The 22,690-nt window shown below is 37.1% G+C and overlaps 1 protein-coding gene across 3 annotated transcripts in view; it reads right to left on the bottom strand.

The window, feature by feature from the left end:
• SMYD3 (SET and MYND domain containing 3) overlaps positions 1-22,690 on the bottom strand; it is a 378,725-nt gene that overhangs the window by 41,691 nt on the left and 314,344 nt on the right. For all 3 annotated transcript variants that reach the window (XM_054279939.1, XM_054279937.1, XM_054279938.1), the window contains exons 9-10: positions 6,824-6,911; positions 3,342-3,516 (exon numbers count right to left, since the gene is read on the bottom strand). In XM_054279939.1, the coding sequence (XP_054135914.1) occupies positions 3,342-3,516; positions 6,824-6,911 (263 nt within the window). The remainder of the gene's footprint in view (positions 1-3,341; positions 3,517-6,823; positions 6,912-22,690) is intronic.

Below are 22,690 nucleotides of genomic sequence, written 5' to 3' on the forward strand. Positions count from 1 at the left end.
CCCTGCATTTGTGCTGACTCAGTGGAGGGGCTGCAGGGGGAAGGACGTGCAAGGCTGCTCTTCTGCACAGCACCTCTGCACAGCACTTCTGCAGGGCATGAAAAGAAGGGATTTTCTCTTGTTATACTGAAGCCCTCCAGTTACTTCTAATGCTGCAGCACTGGAGATGAAAGGTTTTCAATTAAAACAACCCATCTGAAAACCAGTGGGATTTCTACATTCGCTTGAAATTCAGCAGGGGATTATAAGCAGTGCAGAGCAGAAATCGATGAACATTTTTGTTGTCTCTGTATCAGAATCTCACCAACCTGATGTGCCATGAGCCCAAAGAGGTGACATGGTGTTATCCAGCAGGTAAGCCCAGCAGGCCTGTGGTGTCACATAGTTACTTCTTTTCCTCCTCTTACCCTTGTCACAATAGCTGAGGACATCTAGCTGAGTTTTATAACAGATGCATTTTTCCACTCTCTGGCACACTGAATACTTGAGACAAGGGGAAAATATACCCCAAACCTAATCCCCAGAACATATGTACCTTGTCAGTAATTTAAGGGCTAAATGCTGGGTCCTTCCTCTGAGGTAACCTAAGGGAAATCTGTCTTTCTCAGTATCTCTGAATCTGATCCTTCACGAGCAGCAGTCAGAGCAGAGTGTGAATGTGCTAACTGAGACATGACAAACCCGTGTAACACCTCTTGCTGATACTCTGTTATTCTGTGGTTAAGGCTCATGAGGATTTTGGAAAGGAAGTTTATTTTTGCAAGCTGCTGAGTGCTGACTATGACATGGGGCAGCTTTCACTTAGGCAAATGTCTTAGCTTTGCTTAAGGCTCTTGGACAGACAGGCTATTAATGTGGCATTTTCTAGGAAAGCCATGTAGATACACTTAGCTTAGGCTATTCAGTGAAAGTACGTGTTGTAGGTTTTAACAAAAAATGGATGGCTACAGTTCAGCACAAAAGAAGAAGGCAGGTTTTCATCTTGGCAGACACTACCTCTTCCTTTCTGTTTGCTAAACCATATCAGGGGTCCTGAACAATGCTCCTTATGGGTTATTATTGTTACCTAAAACACTGGGCTGGGTATCCAACATGACAAATCAGTTTTATGTAGTACAGATCTATGTCTGCCACTTACATGAAGTGGATGATTCTGAAAAAGTCAGCAAGCATCATAATGAAAACATACATAATGATACAATGTGTCACACAGCACTGAAAATTAATCCTGCTGCTAAAGGAATGGAAAATGCACAATAAACACATTACCTGAAATTAAAACTGGTTCTGACCAAGTCTCCAGAGCCTTTAAAGTTGTAACAATGATTTCCTATTTATATGGACTGAGTGAATTCTCAGGTGATTCCCTGTGGAGATCTGTATGAATACTTTTTCCAGAGCTGAGGAAAGGAAAATAGGTAGCTATAATGGAACTGCAGGAGCAGCCAAGCAGTAGATTGATTCAACAGGAGAAATTCAATGTATCCCAAAGGATTTCCTAGGATTTGCTCTCCTGCTGCTTAGGGCACAATTTGTTGTAATGAGAAACTGAGGATTTTGTTTCAGGTGTGTCAAAGCTTGTAGTGATGGCTTGAAGGTAAAAAGAAGAAGAAACAAGTGAAAATCTCTCTTAAATAATGCTTTTGGGTGAGGAGAGAATAACAAAAAGCTCTCCAAGGTGCAAAAAAGGTCAAATATCTCATGTAAATAATTATTACCTTAAGAGATGCTAATTGGATGCACAGTCAAATCCTTCATCTCCAAACTGCTGCATGAAACAGCTTGAAAACGATGGTACACTTCAGCAAGCAAAACAGAGAAAGCTTTATTAAATTATCTGCTAAGACTGCACTTGGTCTCACTGTAATCTCTGCTCTCAGAAATGTCTGCAGAAAATAAATGCTCAGTTTTCATTTGTGAAGAACTGAATTAACAACTTATAAAAAACCCAACCCAAAACAACTGCGGGGAACATTTAAACATGCAGAATACTCTGTTCATCTGAAGTGTGTCACAAGGTAGAACACTGGCAGGAAGCATGTACTGCTGCAGTACTACATAAGCCCTCTGTAAAAGGTTAAGTGGGACATGCACAACGTGAATTTCACCCTTAAGAAACATGAAAATTTTCAGGCACTCATGTCCTCCTCTGTGAAAATGAATAGTCATTATGAACACAGAGCTACTCCACAGTTGTGATGCACCACAGTCTAGGCAGGTTTATCAATGATCACTTTTTAGGGAAAGCTCTGAAACACTATGTTCCTCAAGGGAAGCCCAGAGTTTTATTCAGAAACAGGCTGCCATATGGGATTTCCTCAGGCAAAATGCAGAATTCTGATGGCATCTCCATTTGATTAAGGGAAATATGTAACATCTGAAATGTTCATATTCACAGCAGAGCATATTGCTCAGCTGTAGCACACCCCTCACGCTCCTCAGCATCACACAGTATATTGAAACATCACGTGGTGCACCAGCAGAGAGGAAATGGATGCTGTAAAAAATACCTTCCTGAGGATGAACATTCATGTGTGAATGACATTGTACCTGGACACTCAGCACAGGCTTACATTTAGTTACAAACAATGCAGCTATTCAGAACCCAAAGATGTGAGTCTTCTAAAGCTTTTAGCACACTGACCAAAGCAGAAGCACCTGCCCTTTCTGTAGTAGATAACCAAAGCTGCATTACAATTCCAGGCTTCAATCAATTTCAAGCCTTATCACATTATGTAGGAGCTCCTAGACTATCCTTATCAACAAAACACCATCAGCCTCAGAAACTCTCCCAGCACATAGCACAGGAACAAGTACTGATCAGGAGAGAAGAAAAGCAAGTACTTCACCATCTTGATCTCTCTCCAGAATAAAGACCAGGAGCTTTTTAATTTCCAGTTGAAACTTCACTTTTCAAGACTTTTTTTATTCTTTCTTAAAATCTATGTATAGAGTAGACAGAGAATACACATTATTTCAACAAGCCACCTGTCCCTCACTTTTGCCCTGTCTCAGCATAAAACACTGATATCCTCATGTCAATGGAGCCTGAAAGTCAGTTTCTGATCAGGGATGGGGCAGCATTTGAACGCATGAAAAAACAAGGAGATAATAATAAGTTATTATTACTATAGTTCCTGTCATCCTTTTATTTGCTTTCAGCCTGACTGTGAAAGCAGAATGAGCATCCTGCCTCATTCACTAACCTAGAAAGCAATGCAAGATACACACAAGAAATAAAAACCGTCAGAAGTATCAAGATGAAGCACAATCCTCACTTTTAATGAGACAGCCAGCTCTCCCCTCTCTTTGGAACCAGCTGAACCAATTGCATCCCTTACCTGTATGGTTCCAGAGTCCTGCTGCCATAATACAATGCTTCTTCCCAGGATTCAAGGTTAATACAGGCATCCATGGCACAGTCAAGCATTTTCAGCTGGTAGATATTTGTATCTGGGAGATGACCCTTGTGGCTCCTCAAGAGATTCTGGCACCTTGCCAGAACATGCTTCCACTCTGTTATTTGCCTTAGTTAAAGAAATTTATTTAATCAGATGAAAATACAACTTCTAAATGCTGTTTAGCAAGGAGTAAGAGCCTCTAAGCATTAAAATAGAAAAGTTGTCATCATTCCAGACTCTGCTACAATTCTTGAAAACATGCTTAAATGCTGAAGTGGCAGCTTATGTAATTGTGCTTTGTTTACATATAGCAAAACAATTTCTGTAAAAGGCAGTATTTTAACAATAAATGGTAAAAAAGATGAAAATTTGCAAGGATATTGTAATATATTACAAAAATTCAAATAACTTTTATTTAGGTACTGAAACATTATTTACTTAAGATACTCCAGTTCTTAAAGCCAAGGGCAAGAGTCCATGGAAATGTCTTTTAAGAAGTCCCAGCTGCTAAAAGAAGAATTTAAAATAATAATAATATATATATAATGACTCACTCTTTTATGCTGCACATGTAATTTTTTTAGAATTCTCATGAAATTAGAACCTTTTCTTGAAATGAATTAATTTTCTCCTTGAAACATTCATGAAGAGCACTGTGATTTTTCTTTTCATATAGAGCTGCACATTTCATGCATGAGAAAGAAAAGAATCACAGTTTTGATGTCTGACTGTAGTTCAGGACTAATGATCTCGGCAGTAAAGGAGATTTTCACCTCCAATGCTACAAGAAGATTTTTTTGTGAGGTTGGAATACAAACCTCCTCATTTTGTGAGGAAAGATAACCTTGCACTCACTTGATTTGGATATTCCTTAGCACAAATCACTTTTTTCATTACAATGATTTGATTTCTCTGAGGACTGGATTCTTCTCTCTCTGACCACACCTTATCTGAACCCCAAAACTTGCAGTTTTCAAATGAGTATTACCACCTGTGATTGTACCCACGGGAGTCCCAGAATGCAAGCAGTCTTAGCACCAAAAAGATACTACTCACACAAGTAAAAATAAATTAAATAAAGAAAAAATTAGACTTACAGCAAGAGAAGTGATAACATTGATTGTATTATAGCCCTTTCCACATAAGCAGCTCAAGGAAGTCTAGCAGTTATCTTCACAAATCATTGCAAGTACTATTCACACTAATCCAGCAATGAATTTAAAGTGTACAATGACAAACCTATGATGAAGTAATTAGTCCATCTTGAACATGGGAATATTTACATACTTAAATTTAAGAATGTGACCACCATGGGCCAGGATTTATAGCATGGTTGTTACAAGGCTAAACTAATTATTTGTGAATTGCTCTCATGCCCTTGGATTGAAAGAGCCATATAAGGGAAGGAATGTGTTATTATAAAATTGCACCTTAACCTTTATATCTTTGGCAAACATCCATGTATTCTTTACAACTGATTAAGGACAAAAAACAGAAGAATGAGGGATGTTATTTCCACTTGATACAATTTTTGTGGAAAGTACAAACCACTGACATTCTTGAAAGATTACCATTTTAGCTGATGCACAGTATGTCTGCTTTTACTTCTCATTATTCTGCTTTGCGCACTCACCAGCCTCTGATAGTAGACGTGCTATACAACAAAATCTCTTGGGACCAAATTTTCAGGTAAGTAAAATTGCAAACTAGAAAACTTGCCATCAGCTGCACAGTACCAAAGAGCTGCATGTCCTGCACCAGCCCAGGAGGAGAGGAGGACTGCCCCAAGCAGCTCTAACTGTGAGTTTAGCATTTCAGCACCACATCAGTTACTGTCAGTAGGTCAGAGTGTGAGAGTCACCAACTTTCTCAACTGTAGAAAGTGTCGGTTTAATTAAAAATTAATTTAAAATTTTTAAAAAATTAATTAAAAAATAATTTAAAAAATTATATTTGCAGGAGCTAATAAGTATGTGCCTCAGTCTGCCAGGAAGGTTTTTTACTCATTATTGGCAAGTGGACAAAAGTCAAGTTCCCTATTCAATACTGCACTCGCCACATCATGTCAGTTCACACTGCTGTTGTGGTGCAGTGGAAGGAAAGATGACACATTTCAAATAGTGCGTGGCTGAGAACAGAAGCTGAACAGACAACAAGAATAGATTTTTCCAGCCAGTCCTGATGCCTTTTATTAACATGCATTTGATTAATTTTTAACTATCAGTTAAATCAGTAATCTTAATTAAAGACACTCGCAAAATACATTAATGCAATTTCTCCTGCAATTTAATACAGAAACATTAAAAAGGACCAGTATTCTGACTGCATAGTTTAAGAACTGTTGCACCTTTGGGTTACATATCTATAATTCAACATGCAGGTTGAAACGTGGGCCCTGAAGAATTATTTCAGTTCTGTTTCAATCCAGTTACTACAGAGGAACTTAAACTAGAAACTATATGAGATTAAAACAAGGTGGATGATTGTTTCCCCCTTGCTAAAAAAATTAATCTCTCTGGATTAGAAAGAAACAAACTCAGTGTAATGCATTGGGTTTTTTGTTACTGTATAAATTGTGATCACTTGTTTCCAGCCCGGAATATCACTATGCAAACTTGTTTTTCGTGCTGCCAAAAAGGAGTACTGCAAGATTAAATTCTTTCTAGTTTGAGAGAAAGCCCACGTTTCTGAAAGCGGTAAGACATCTTGCCACAACAGGCCAAATTCCCAGTCAGGGAAATTCCACTGAATAGACCAAGATAAGAAAGAGATTAAAAACCCCATAGTATTCTAGTAAAAATCTCCACCACTCTTCTGCTCATCTTTTCTTGGTTGCTGCTGTTCACTAATTTCTTTAATTGGATGGAATATCTACATGACAGCCATTAGACTCCAGTTCTGTTTATTAGTGCAAGATCATTTCATTCAATTTGCTTAATTGCCAATTATTATTATATATTATTATATCTTATTATAATGATGCTATAATGTCTGCTGTGAACCTGTCTGTGATTATTTCCTTGTTATTGTCATTGCTGTGCAAAGAATGAGAACCTGTAAACATTCACACTGAGAGTAACGGAACAAAGAATTTAACTTTGCCCAAACTGAGCTTTCATTTAGAAGTGGATTTATATGAAATGGTGGGCTGTGATAGCAGAAATCCAAATCAGAGCCAAAATAACCCTTCATGTCCTTGGTAGTTGCTATCCCTGCCGTGAAGCAGTTCCATTCCAAGTAATGAGAGACTCCATTATTAATACAATTAAGAATTTTACACATTTTAAACATCAAATGAATTCAAAAACATTACAATAAAAAGAATGTAAATGTTAGGAAACTAATCTCAAGAGATGAACTGCATGCTAATGGGATCTTTTCACAACTGAATGACAGACTATAGCCTGTCACTGAAAGGATACCTTCTTTTGATTTTGGATATCTCACTTCATTTACAGCATCTTTGACTTCTTTCCAGGCATGCTCTTCACCAGCCAGTTTCTCAGCATCCTGGATAATAGAAACAAATGCATATAATGAGAAAAACAGTAAAATGACAATACACAGTAATGATGAAAAAACAGGGTTAAAGGATTTAACTGTTAAAAGCTACTTGTAGAAATTGTATTGCTGTTTTCTATAAACACAAAAACCCCATTTCATCTGGAATTCATACTCAGCCTGTTTTGCAAGCAAATGAGATGATATAGAGAAAAATGAATGCAAACTTGGAAATATTAAATACTTAAATCAGATATTAAATTTGCAACAAGAACTATGATCAACCAGAAGAAAAGAATTAATAGCCTTTTTTTGCTATCAAAATGCATTGAGGAGATCAAATTCTTTCAAAGACCTGCTACCTAAGACTTCCCTTAAGCAGACTGTAGAAAGGATTTAGCAAGTAATTTTGCTTAACCACATGGTGATTACAGAGACAAACAGTGGGAGTTTAGCGTCATCCATTACAGTTATAAACATGAGGTTCCAGGAGAAGTGTACAACTCAGAAAAAATCTGAACTACCAGTTAAATCATTACTATTTCTTCCCTACTCCATTGGATTCTACAAACAGCTACATTTTCCTATCACTTTCTCATAAAGAAAAAAAAAAAAAAATTAATGGCTACAGCAGTAAAGAGAAAGTTTCCCATTTCAGCTCTCTAGCAGTGACTAACTGAACCTTAGGCAAACCACTTGGAACAAATGCATTAAAGCATTTACAGACACAGTTAAGCATCTTGTGGGATTTCCAAAAGCATCTAGTTCTTCCATTTCCATTGCTAAAGAACTAAAATACCTTTAAAACTCAGACCTGTAATACACTGCAGTTCATTACTGCTCTCTCCTTATAAAACACCCTGCTACTTTGAATAAGAGGGTTTTTAAAGTGCAAAGTCTTGCAGGAATATTTTAAATTCAGTTCTAAAAAGATCAATCTTCAGCAGGGGTAGAGGTCTGCAGAGGAACAGAGAAAGTGTGTTAAAATCTTACCAAGCACTTTGTAACCAAGAGATGCTCACCAGGAATCACAGAAGCACCTCCACTGAAAAGCCCATCATCTGTAATTGCTTAGAATTGCATCATTTTCTTATTCCATTTGCCATAAATTCAGAAAAAATTTGCAGTGAGAATCAGCACTCAGTTTCACATTCAATTTTCAGTTTTCAGTCTTTCCATCTGCTTCATGAAACAGCAGACCTCTGTGGATTCCAGGATGATTCAATCAAGATTTAATCAAGGTTGTTCTCAGCTGCCCTACCTTCCTGTAGGGGCTTACAAGGAGGGCAGCCTGACCCCACTGCATTCTGAACATAAACTTCCCTTATAATCAGTTCTCTGAATGAAATGATCACCTGGAAATAATTTTGTGCAGTGCTGAATTTGCCACCAGAAGGGATAAGGTGAATGTTAGGACAAACCTGCTCATACCACAGAAATTTTATCAACACAGTGAGTGAACCTGCCCAGCCCTCTTCCAGCTTTGCAGCAGGTGGACACAATCTCCTACTGCCAATGTAACCTCCACTGATTTTTGTGGGACTACATGTAGTTCTGAACACTGGTTAACCTGAAATAATCTCTTTAAAATGCCTTCATGGATCAGATGCTGCTCATTGACTGATCTAAAAAAATAAATTCAGACTATAAGATACTAATAATGACATCTGTGAAATCTTCCATTTAAGGAGCTACCAAACCAGAAAAAGTGTTTTAAATTCTCTTTTCTCACTAGCCTAAGTACCATTCAGAGTGTTTCTCTAACATGTTGTAAGCCTAGCAACTAAAACCTCAGAAGCATGGGAATTGAGAGAGATTTATAAGTGAAAGAAGGGAAACAACTATGCCGCAAGGCCAAAGACTTAGGGCTCAATTTACACATAGCAAGACTGATGGATGAATGACTAAAGTGTTCACTCAGATGGGATTAATCTTTCTCTGTCTAGTGCAGCTTTTTGAGTTCCTGTTGTCTTCTGGCATTTAATTAGCGGCATAAAGCAGGGCAAGGTTGGGGGTTCCAACCTTCACTCTAGCGCACAGAGTTAAGTCAACACTGGCTTCATATCCAGGTAGAGAATAGAGACAGTCTGCTGGAGCAATAATCCCCAGCCCTCTCTGGATTCATGGTCTTTATCCTTTTTGTATGAGAGTTTAGGATGGAGGGATCTGGGCAGGATGCCTGGCTCTGGGAAGGATTTAAGTCACAGGTTTCAATGAGATGTTTTCTGTGTTCTTAAGATGAGGCATTTTAGGGATTGGCTGACATAAGAACAAAGATATGACTAGCTTGGCATTTTTACACTTCTACTGCTCTTCATCAGATTTCCACACATGAAAGAAGTCCTGTCCTTTCCTAAATGCTCTAGCATTTCCTAAAGTTCAAGCTATGGAGGCTGTTTCCAAACAGGCAGCCAAGCAAGGGCTGCAACAACAAGGAGAGGCTGTCACTGGGAAGACTGTCTTCCAGCCTAATAAGCTTTCTCCAGGTAAGTTGTTTCTCTCCCTTGGAAAACACCTTCAAAGTCATGGCCATGCAGTATGATTAAGCCAGTTACAAACACAAAGCTGCCTTGGAGTTGGAATTATGAAAATAATTGACATGATTAAAAGTTATACTGATTTTTTAGATTCAATCTAAGAGCATGGTCATAACAGCTATGAGAGATACAGCTTTCTGTGGAGTAACATCCTTTCAAACATCTCTTTTGAGATCAAGTTCCCAGTCAAACCTCCAGGAGTGCAGAGCTGCCAACAATAAAGATGGACTTTTTTCATTTATAGAAAAGAACACCAGCTGAAGAAAAAAGAGGCTTTTGAAAAAGAAGGAAGAGCTGGCAATTTCTGCCTAATTATTTTCCTTATTTCTAACTCTGACATAAACACAAGAGTTTGTTTCTCAGAAAAACAAAATATTTTTCTCTTGGTCCAAAAAATAATTAGACCAGAAAATCTAGTCACAAAGCATTAACAAGAGAGAGAGAAACAAGAAAACTGGAGAGTATCTGATGAGGACTGCAATCTGTTTGAAGACTGGCCAAATATAAAATGATCTGCAGTTCTAGCTTTAAGTGATAGGAAGTTTTATTATAAAACAAGTACAAACATCAGACACCACAGAAATAAGCATTTGAAAGTAATCACCTCTTTCATTCTCCAGTATTTCTATCTAAAAATTACTTCTCTCAATATCTTTTCTGCTACTTGAGTGTCCTGAAGACATTCCATCCTTAATGGAACTGTCCTTAGAAAGGAGTGTGATCTACAAAGTACAGATAAATGCCTCTCTTGCCTTCCTGCTCCTTCACACCACTCCTCTTCCCCCAGTTACTCATCTGCTTCTCATACTTCCTGAAAGTGCTCCCTGCCTATTAATATCAGGCACAACTGCTATCACACACAGTGTTAGCAATCACTGTTCTTTGTGATCCCAGCATTAAAAATCCTGATTGCTAAAAGATTCCACATGGACAGCATGTCCTCTGAGGGAAGATATTTCTCCTACCAAAACAAGCACATGCTAACCAGTAAGCACCATTGCCCTCTCCCAGAAGTGCTCCCACAGCTCGACCACTGCTCATCTGTTATGCACTGCACCTCCAAAACCCTCCTGACCACCACAAAGATTTCTTAAGGACTAGTTCTCCTTTCACATTTAGGTTACAGTATAGTTATAAGACATGGATTTTTGGTCCTCTATATAAAGTTCACCTTTCTCATAGGTGGAGGTAGAGAAACAAGCCCAACATTGTCCACAGAGAGGAAACCATGAAGCACTCCTCACTTCCTTTCAGAGAAAGGAGAAGTGGCAACAGGAAAATCCAAATGGTAAATAACCCCTATACCTCTTTTTCTCCTTCCCAGCATTCCTCCCATTTGAAGTATGTCCAAAGGCATCTTCATTATGTGCCTGTTTTCAGAATTCAGCTATTCAGTCCCATATAGGCAGAAATATGCAAAGCTTTGTAGGAGGTATTGGACTCCCAGGCTGCCCTGAGACAAGTGAAAAAGAAGGACTAAAGTTTTCCTGACAAGTATCTGCTTTTCTAAATATACAAATGGATTAAAAGAGTGCAATGTAACCAGCAAATGTCAGTTTTACAAAGGATAAAAACATATAAACCATAGTTCAAACAGAAATTATGGAGTACAGCAAGTCTTGTTTGGAGTCTAACAAGAAATATGATTGGATATGGTATTTTTGCAAGACTGAAAAATCACAGTAAATAATAACTTTTTTCTGGACATTAAATCTATTTCTAAATAATAATAATAAAATAAAAACAAACAATAATAATAAAACAAATAATATTAATAACAATCTTGTGTGACAGCAGGAGATAACCCTGTTCTCTCTTTTTTGTGGAAGCATAATGTTTAAGTTTTCTGAACTGTAAAACTTCAACACCTTAAAAGCTGTAGATACCTCTAATACCTAACCATTTCATAGAACTTGTTGTCCATTGCATGTGATTTGCTTAATTTTAAAAAATTTCTGAAAATTCAAGCAACTATAGATGTGTATCTGAACAGAACAGAGGAGCTCATACACACTTAAATTAGGGCATGACATTTTGGAACAGATCTGATATTTTGTACTCTGAAAGCATAAATAATGATTTTTAATTTCTGACTCTATTTTAAAGTGCAGGAGCTACTGCATGTAAACTCAGTAACTCATTGTTTTATGCTAGACAGCAAAGAAAAGCATTAAATGAGTAAAGACACTGCACATCTTTTGAAGTTTCCCTTTCAGGAAGATGAAGAAAAGTCAGTGAGAAAATGTGATACACAAGCTGTGATATTGCAGCTGTACTAAATTTCTGCCATGAGTTCTTCAGAGCAAAAAGGGCATGAGGGCCTGCCAGGCAATCACAGGTGCAGGCAGCTACAGACACAGCAAAAGGAAAAGCACACTTGAGTGCTTCCTCAAAACAGCTGAGGTCATCTCCTATGAAACATTTTCTAGATGAAGTTTAAACTCAGAATCAGACTTCTCATCTCTAAGATTCTGAGGGCTGTGGTTTATAGAAGCTTGCAGTTTCAGCTGAGGATTCACTCACCTTGAGTCTTGTCAATGTACTTCATTAAGAATAACAAGTATGTGGAAATTATTAGTGCACACAGCACTGATAATTTCACATGTTGCGATTCAAGATTTACAAGGGATTTCTGAAGTTTTCAAAGCTCCTTGCCCTGCTCCATGAAAAATAATGCCAGGTTCATAAATACCAGTTTATCTATCCTCTGCAACCCACCTAAAGTTGTCCTCACCAGAAGTCTTGTGTTTTCTGTCACACGGCTGGGACACATGGCAGTTCCAAAGGTACTCTATTTGCAGACAAAAACAATGCTGTGTTCCCTGTAAGGCTCTTGGGAGGGGATGGGCTTCAGCTTCTGAACAAATTGAATTTGTACTTTTTATTTTTGAATTCTCAGAGTAAAATAAGACACATTAGAGCTGGATGCCATACTGAATCTGTGCAGCGCATTGCTCAGTATTAGGCAGGACACTTTCCCTCACACAATCAATACCAGCTCTTCATGGATTACTGCCTCTGGTGTCTGGAAGTGCATAAGACCTGCACAGGCTAGTAACACTCTACATCATATAGATATTGGAAGTTGTAGCAGTTCTTCACACCATTCATGTTTAAGGGCTCTACTTAGCCATTGAGAACAAGATGAAGGTCTTCCCAAACCCTGCACACAAGTAGTGCAAAAAGACAAACACCTTCACAGGGCAGTATGAATAACCTTCCCTTAACATCATCCAATTTTGTTACATTACTATATTTACACAGAAATTTAAAAGTGACATCAAAAACAACTGTGAGAAATTTATTAAAATGAGATGCTTTCAATAAAGAGAAAGTTAAGATCAGCAAATCTATTTTAAGAAGTCAGTTTAATTTAATAAAATTAAATGTGACTAAAATAAGTCCATCATAGATTTAATTAAGCCAAACTGTAAGGTAAGAGAAGCAAACAGACAAACAATTCTTAACCTCTACCGCTGCAAGTCCAATATCTGCCAGGTTCACAATTCTGCACAGCACAAAATAGTAATCCCATTTCTGTCAGTCATACTCCATTGTCCTTCACTGCAATCCCATTTCAGCTATTAATTTCTGTGATTTTTTTAGACACACACATTTTTAAACAGCCATTTCAAAGATCACTGCATCTGTATTTTGTATGATACATGGGCAACCTCATAAACATGAAGAAAATTTTATAGTGAAGAAAATGGACATCATTCTTCCTACTGACTCCCTCGTTATATAGATTCAAGGGTCACATTAGCTTTTCTTGCCAGAGGAAAACACAATATTTTCCATTTCTTTTGTGGGTGTTCAGACACCCATGCTGAGATTCATTTGCTCAAATGTAGATATTTGGGCCACCCTTCTCTATGACAAAGAAACACTCTCTGGGTGCAACTTGCATTATCTTAAAGCAGGCTTCTAAAATATGTCAGATGAACAACAGTCAAAGTATATTCATTCTTCTCCATTTTATCCATAAAGAAAGTCTAGAGCAACTAGCCCAGATGATGACATTTATCCTGTAGCTGTCTGAGATGTGGTGAAACAAATCATAGCTGTAGATCCCCCTTTCAGATGTGGAACACCCTTGCAGTTGTGGTGCATTATATTTCAATAGGTCCAATTTACCAGCAATTCCAGTTACTCTCTATTATTTATCTATTCTCAGAAATGTTTATTATTCTCTCAGTCTTTGTCATCCATTAATTTTACTGGCAATGTTTTTGCAATTACTTTGATTTCATTCATGAAAATGCTGTGTACTCTACAAACAGAGTTATTATGAATACACTTTGGAATTATTTCATAAGCATTATATATAACTGATTATTATGGTGATTTAATATTTAAGTGTGATGTCAGAACAACTTTTAGAGTGTATATATATTTAGAGTGTGCATATAAAAAAAATCCTGTAGTAAGAGAAAATACACCAAAAAAGCACAAAAGTTTTTATTAGTCTTGAACATCAGAGCCCAATGGAACTTTAAACCCAATAATGCTCCCAGATCAAGTGCTGTTATTACAGCTTTTCTGTTTTACATCTACTCTTTGTGATAAAAATCTCAACAAATAACATTACAGACAGCATTTTCCTCTCTTAAAAAGCAGTATAAAAGGATGCTAGGCTACTTAGCAAGAAAACACGATAGTATCTAAAGACAGTCTGTCAAAATACAATAAATACACAGGGCTAAGCAGCTAAACTACATCATAGCATCTTGCCACCTGCAGACTCCTCAAATAAAAGGCACATGTATTTAATGCATTCTGAAGTAATTTCAGTTAAGTGTGAGTTATTCTGGTTGCTGCCCAAAACATTTACCATATTTATTTTTAAACTAGGTCCCTTACGTACTACTACTCTTTTCGGAGTCATACTTGCCCATGTTTGTGTCACACACAGCTCAGGCCCTGGGGATGACTAACACTTTGCAGACCCAAGATCTCAGTGCCCACCCCCAGTCAGGATGATGAGCAACAGGACCAAGTTTTGTGTCTGTAGCAGTACTGCCTTTATAAATCTCCCTGTGCCAGGAGCTTAGGACTGACTGCACAATTCCCATCCAAACAGAAATAAAAATTGATTGGACAGTGGGAAGAACAATAAATAGAAGTTCACTATTTATCAACTCATAAAAGCCAGAAGTGAGGAAAAGCAAAGGAAATTACTTACAGCTTAGCAGGAGTGAGAGAGGGCCTTATGCCAGATCACCCAAAAATTCTTGTCACGTTTGTAATTCCATTGTAATTTCCAGCATCAGTACAAAAACAAACCCTGTGTTAGTTCATCTACCTGAGCAAGGATACTGTTCAGCCTAATCCCTAGCAACAGTGAGACTGGTATTTCACAGACTGTCTCAGACATTACACATTTGTTAAGGCAATCTCTAGGTCTCTCAGCACACAAATTGACAGCTATAAGGCAAATCTTCTTTATTCCTTAATTCTGCAACCTGTGGAGATATGGAGTGCCACTGAGTGCATTTAGTGGCTCAGAAGAGATTTGTAGGTCCAAAATCCTTGGAATTTTCAGTTATTCACAAGGTATAATCCAATCCACATTCATCAGTTCACTGAAATACGCACTTAAGTTTAAAAGCATATATAAATCCCATTGAAGTTAATATCTGTGCAAATGACTAAATACTTCACTAAGTAGAAGTGTAGTTACTTGTGAAGTTCAGTCTATGCTTCAGTGATCTGAAGAACTTGTGCCCATTGAATTATTGGTTCTCACTGAAGATATACTGACATTAATTTAGATACTAGTTTTGAACTAATATCAAAACAATTTAATATCTTAATGCATGAGATACCACATGATAAAATTGTAGCTATAGTAATTCTGTTTTTTTAATGTATACTGCAATGTAAAAAAATAGTATTTATTTCAGCATGTGCTTTCTGAATGAATGGGTGTGAAATACAGGAGGCTGATGGTTTAGAAAGAAACATGAAACATGATTAAGATCATATATAGTCATTATGCAACATGATAAAGATCATACATAAATTAATTCACTCTACACCTTAAAACATTTGCTGGATCTCAAAATTCCTAGAGTACTGATAAAACTGGTTGCCTAACTCACTAGTATGCTTCTTGAATATTTAGCATCAGTACTCAAATCCACACTCTCCAGTCTCCAAGTTTTTTAAGGTCATGAATAAAGGAGGTTGAATTAATTTTTTACAACTGCAGCTCCCTGAGAGAGTACAATACCTGGAGTTTCCTCCTCTAGACTTGCGCCAAAATATTTGACTTCTGACTAGATCAATATTAGTTTAATATAATCAAAGAAGAGGTTTGCAAATACTTTAAAAAGATTATGTAGAGTGTTTTAGTAATTTCAAAAAATTCTTAGGAGAATTATAATTGAGTGTCCCCTAACTAACACCATTTTAAACAGCGGAGGCTCTTCCAGGATTTAAGGGAAGCAGCCAGAAACAATCCATAAGGCAAACGACTGCTTGAAACAGTTTCCAATATCTTTTGGTTGTTCTGATTTGATAAGATGAACATTTTGTTCATTTTCACAAAAAATACAAAAGAAAGTGAAAGAGGCATTCTCTAAAACGTCATGATGCCATGGAAACTATTATAAGACCCTTAAATATTTCTCAGGGCCTTTACTTACTGTTTGGATAGCTCCCATGCAGCTGGCTCCTGTTGACTGTCAGTATTAGAAGTATTTACACGCCTCAGCATTGAATGGTGATGGGCCAAGGTGACTCAAAGCAAGGAGAGGTAGCCTACATCAAAACACCTGTACTGAAAATTAGATATCTTACCTCAAAACAACTGTTCCTGGGACCTGATGCAACAACATAATTTGGTGTTACATAATCTACACTGGATTTCCAGTTTTCAAAAACAGTCCACATTACCAGAAATCTATTTCTTTATGTCCTGATAAGTACTCTCCTCTAAGTACTTCACTCATTGCTTGAAAACAGACAAATTGTCCTAAAAATTTTCTCCCAGTCAGATAGATGAGTGCTGCCCTTCCAAAAAGCTACCTCAACACTTTCTTTGTAACATTTCTTTGGCAGGTCAGGGTTTGTGGCAGGGACCCCCACCTCATTAACCAAATGCAGAGTAGTAGCTACAGAACCTCAGTGTCTTTCTCCTCTATACAAAACATCTAGAGATTGAAGCCACTGTATTATTAGATAGTAGCTGGAATCACATCTAAAGCACTCAAAGCTCAGAAGGATTTCTTTTGTGCATGGGAATGATGCAAGCTTTACATAAAGCTGTAAACTTGAAATACTTTGAGAATAAAAATTTTGTTGTCTAGATGTTGTTAAACGAAGTGCAGAAGCCTTAGTTTATATCCAACACTAAGACAAACATTCATACATAATCAATATGATGCAGCCAGATATTTTTCTTAATGACGGTGTTCAGATAAGTCTTGGGCAGAATTGTGATGCATCGTTTTACTACAGTCCCCAGTTCAAACCACTGCTAATGGTATAATCAACATCTTCCACAGAACACACTGAGCAATCCCATGGAAAACAGCAGGACATCTTGCAGTGGGTCAAAAAAATTACCCAGTCGTCTGTAACTCCTGTGGCTGGAGTACATAGAGACTTCTAAAGCCTGCTGGCTTCTACACACACAAGAGTTTCTCTCCATGGCTCAGAATAGAGCTCAGAAATACAAAATTTATAACTACAGCTTAGTTATTGCATTGTTGTGACATGAATTAAATTATGGCAAGAAGCTGATATGGCACATTGCTTATCATAGCAATTTTTCAAGCCAAAGCATTTAGTCTGCAGTTTTACAGTCTCAAAAGTTATAGGCTTCCTTGTTATTCAAATGAGCTCATTCTTGCTTTAATACACCTCAGAGAATATTAGTTAAGGACTGGAAATGATTTAGGCACTGAAGAGGATGATTCTGTCTTTCTCAACCTATGGTGCTTTCTACGAATTCAGCCAGAACCTCAATTTTGAATTATTACACTGTCAAAAAGCAATTAGAATGAACTCATGATACCTGATGACCTTGCCACACAGTTCTAAATCAGTCAATCAATATTTGAAAAATAAAATTTGGCTTGCAAAGAGTGTTTAAAAGCTTAGAGGCAGCTGGCAGGAAAGCCATCTCACTTAATTTAAATAAGCCTAGAGTGAAAGATACATTTTCACAATGTGGCATGGGAAATAGCAATGTGAGTCTTTCTAATAAGTTCCATACTGAGATATACAAAAGAATAACTCATCTTTTTTAATTTTACTCAGATAATGGGCATTTCAGCATCTAATTTATGAAGGGAGATATGAAATAGTGCTTCATATTACCTAACAAAGGTCACAAAACAAATAGCAGCAAAAGAAAACAACCCCCACCATGTACTGGATGTGGAACACATTGTTCACGAAATAGGAAAATCTTTTAAACTGTCCTTGCATGTTCCATGCATGTACCTTTGCACACAAATATGCATACAATACTGCTTTTCCAGTCAGACCTGTGTTTGTCCAGTGCAGACACATGCCCACTTCACCACAAAAAGCAATCACAGTGAAAGGGTTCACAGAATATGCTGTTCTTCCAAGAGAGGGAATGGTTTAGTTCACAGATTTGATGATGGGTAGATTACCAGATAAAAATCAGGACCACTGGATTAAACTTTTCCCAGACTTTTTAAAGCTATTATTGACCCATTTAAGGTAAAACCATGGTCATACTTACAGGCTCGATGTGCACAAACCTGCTTAACACAACCAGCTATTATTCCTCTCCTCTGATTGGAATTTTCAGCAAACTAGGACAACAGGCACTGCAATGAATCCAATCTTTACCAAGCATTTGCACCTCCTGTATTTGCAGTATTTATTTCTAGTGATTTCTGGGCATTGTATGGACAGTAAGTGATCTCAGACAAAAATACACTGTAAGAAAGGAAAGATTTATCAGGACAATTTTTTTTTTTGCTAAGAAAAATGAAACAAAACACAAATTGCTGAGCATTATGAAGTATATAGTATACAATGAGGATGGCATTAAAAACCAGAAATTTGGAGTATGCAGAAAGCATATTCAGAATCTGAAGAGAAAGACACATAGTGCACTGATATGAGGGAGAATCATAAGAACCATAGTAGATAACGTTTATTCAGAATGGAAAAGGTTCCCACGGAGTAGTAGTGGGTGATGTCTCCAGGGCAATGTCTTCAACCAAGAATAAGTTAAAGATGACAAAAACTTTAGCTGAAATTACTTAAAGATGGCATATTGCAAAAAAATTTACTGAGATAATAAAATTGTGTCCTATTTTAAGTAACTCTCAAATTTGCTGATAAACAGTAGACTACTTTTCCACTTTTTTTTTCCTCCATGTTGGTGTGATATCAGATTGTTTGCTGACTTTAATGTTGCTATTATTTATAAAACTGGCAGAATCAGAATCACAGCTACATTATTTTTCAGGGGTTTTAGTTCTGCACAGAGTAAAGGGAATATTTGTCCCAAAAGCTGAGAGTCTAAGAACAGACAAAACAATAAAATGGAGGGATCAAAATATACAGCATGCCCACAAAGGCTGAATTTATCATCAGTCCATATAATTTTGCTGTCCTCGTTTGAGTTTTCAAAGGTAAATGATAAATTGCTTTACTGTCAGAAAGGATTTTGCTTACATCCGGAGAACCAGTGAAAAAAAGGTATTTCCAATCATTTTCTTCTAGTTTTTCTTTAAAATGTGTAGCTCATTAAAATATACACTTAGAAAGAAAAAGATTCAAGCTCCTATTTTTACTTGATTTGGAACAGGAATCTAGAAGAAAGATACAGTGCACATCCTGGACTCACCTGAATCTCACCCATCACCTGATGGTGAGGTCAGAGAGACTTGTAGAGCATTTTTTCCTGCTCTAACAGCTAGGAAAAAATGTCATTCTGGCTCTGATGTAGATATTATTTTGTCCAAAGTAGATGACCTTCAACCAGAGAGATTTTTTGCATTCAGAAAATTGAAACTCATTCAGTCCAGAAATCTGCAGTTTAAAGTTGCAACATCTTTTTTGTTTTCTTAATGACTTATGGGATCTGAATTGAAACCTATCATATTTCAATCAAATTACCTAATTAATGGCATTTTAAAATATCCAACACGCTGCAAAATAGAAAAAAAAGTGACTGATAAACAGATCAAGAAAAAACATCAAAAATCAAGATTATTCCCTAGGGTACTACTGTTATTAGAAACCACCTTGATAGGCTGAAACACACAAGATTTTATAGAAGCTCCAGCAAAAGAGAATTCAGATATTCATGTTCAGAAAATGCAATGACTGGCTTCTATATGTATTTAGGGGAAAAAAAAGTCTTTCCAAAATCATTGCAGGAAAAAGTGTTTGGGAAGTGATTTTTCTAATCTAGCCTTATATTTAAATTACTGCTAATCCTCTCTGAATATTCTATGTTTATTTTAGATTGCTAATCCAGAGTGAGACTTTTTCTTATTTCTGCTTGTCATTCAGCAGAGACCAAATAGTGACTGCTATAGGAATGACAGCATCTGAAAAAAGAAATCCTACCAGTAATAGCTAGTTCTAACATTCCCAAGAAGCTGGATATCCAGAAAGGATGGATCCAGAAGAAGCCAGGCACTTAAATGTAGCTGCAACAGTCTAAAAGTTGATAAGAATGCCCTCTCTTCCTTCCTTTGGTAAAAAAAGTGTTTCTCCTTACAACATCTGGCAGAAGATAAGTTGCCTATTAGATGGCTGGATCTGAAAGGAATGAGATTCTGCTCCACTGAGATGAGCAGAGAGCCAGACTCCCAGGAGGGTGCCACACTCCCAACTTCTATGTTTGCTTTAAATATGAACTCAATGGACCAAACTGATACAGGTTGCCCTATTAAAGATGTCCTGAACAGGCAAAGAGTTTACATACATCTTTCAACTCACGTCTATTTATAAGAACAGCCAGATCTTTTCCATGACCTTGACAACCCAAGTGAGCTCCAGCTGGATGCTGCCAAGTGGTGACCAGAGCACAGTGAGGCAGTCCCAAAGCAACTGGGATCGGCAAGCTGTCATGGAAAAATGATCACAGTGCATTTGCCACTGTCTTTGGAACTGCACTTTAGGGGAAAAAAATTACAATGTTGAAAGATGGAAGGGGCCTCAGAAGTCATGTAAGAAATGCTAAGAAGCTGAAGACATGATGCCTTTGTTAATGAACAAGAGATCCCAGAAATTAGAAGTGGCTGCCTTGTTTTTTACTGTTATTTTTGGCACTAGAAAAATAAAAGCCCTCTGTCTTTGGCTGTTTGGAAATCCATCCCAAGAGAGTAAGATCCTCTGAAAGAAACAGAAGAGTGTTAGTCTGACTGCTGGATTTCAGGAATGAATCCAGGGTTTATGTCACTACCAAATGCCTTGCCAGAGGGAAGAAATAGCCAGCCACCAATGGAGAGAAACAGCATTGTGTCCCAGCAGGCTCCAATTACTGCCACTGACTTTTGTAGGCACTGGTGATATTGACATTGGGCTGGAAGAGTAGGTGGGTGAAACAAGACTGATCTCTGGCTTGATGTCATCCTGCAGTTTGCTTCAAAGGCAATTCTAGTGGCAAAACAGTAAAAAAGATGAGGAATGAAAAATTTCTACAATTAACTATTTCAAACTCTGTATTTTGATAAGAAATTAATTAAACCAGGATTTTATTGGAACAAAATCCTGACAATTTTTTAACACACTTTTTGGTATTACATTGGTACTTAGCAAGTTTTTTAGAATCATGACTAGAGAAACAGATGCTCCTAGTTTTGTCTTTGCTTTGATTAAAGGGTTTTATGTTCAGCTAGCTGTATAAAAATACAATGTTTTCAACAATCCTTGCTTCCCAGGCTTCATCTTTTGAACTAATTTAGAAGTCTCATCTTTCATACTGTACTTGGGAAACTTAGTGAGAATGTAAATGTCTAAAAATAAATAAGTAATAGGAAAACTGGGACACAAACTTATGGCACTTCATAATTCAGCAATTTCAAAAGGCACTTCTTAACATATAATTTTGTGTTTCCTGTGTCCTAAATATATGATCCCTGAGGGAGGGGTGACATTTTTGTATAGTGATTTTGCATGAAGCTTTTACATCCTAATTAAAAACAACAGTCAATAATAATACTCTTCATCTAACAATGTCTCTGCAATTTAAGCACGTATTCTTCAAAGGTATTGCTGAGAACAAACATTAAGATCAAAGGTGAAAATGTTGTATAATGTATCTTTGGTCATATTCAAGTCTCTTTCAGGAAATCTGGTGAGGCAAATCAACCACAGACATGCTGCAGCAACTAATTTGATCAATTTACTTACATTTGATGAAGTTCTAAACTACTACTACTACTACTACTACTGAAGTTCCCTCTACTACAAAAATAATGTCAAAACTTCAGGTTCAGGAACTTATTTTGGGAGGGTGTGGGTTTATAACAGAGCTGGTGGATTTATGTAATAACAGGTAAAGAATTGCAAGTGGTGTTTTTATGTAGAGGTTGATAGCTTGGTTGCTGTTCAGATGACCTTATTTTGAGGGCCCTTTAGTTGGAAACTGGACTTGTGATGTTCTCTACCAAAATTCAAGCTGCAATATAAGTAAGTACTTTTTTCAAAGGAAAAGAAATGATTAAAGGAATAACATGCTTACTGGCATTATGTTGTTATTAACTTTGGCAACTCTCAAACACTGACCAAATATAAAAATGATTCAGAGTCAAGTCCATTGCTTTTGACCTTGTAATAAATAAAAGCTTTCCAAAAACCAAGCTAGACTAAAATATTAAATCCCGGCTCCACAGGAGAAACCCGACTCATAACAAAACCATTCTATAAGCACAAATGTCCCTGAAATCCTTGGCTGAAGATGTACAACATGAACAATTCTCTGGCTCATGACTGTGGAAAAAGCTTTTCTTCATTTAAAATGTTTGTCATCAATGTAAACCCATCTTTAATTATAATTAATGGAAGGGGCTTTTATGTGCTGGAATAGTAGTATGTTGCCAAGAGTTCAGCTTGGCACACATTCCTGAATTACAGTGGAGACTGATCTTAAAATGGAGCAAAGAATAATGTGTAAAGCTGTCAAAGATACAATGAACTGAAGACAATACAGTAGCTATAACTTAAAGTATTGACAGACAGAGAGTACTCTACGTGTGACTTTTAGGAAGACAAGGTTTTTTACCCCTCTTTTACTTCCTGATT

Source organism: Melozone crissalis, unplaced genomic scaffold (assembly GCF_028551555.1).
Source record: "Melozone crissalis strain CALT ecotype California unplaced genomic scaffold, PUWL_Pcris_2 ptg000027l_1, whole genome shotgun sequence".
Taxonomy (NCBI): domain Eukaryota; kingdom Metazoa; phylum Chordata; class Aves; order Passeriformes; family Passerellidae; genus Melozone; species Melozone crissalis.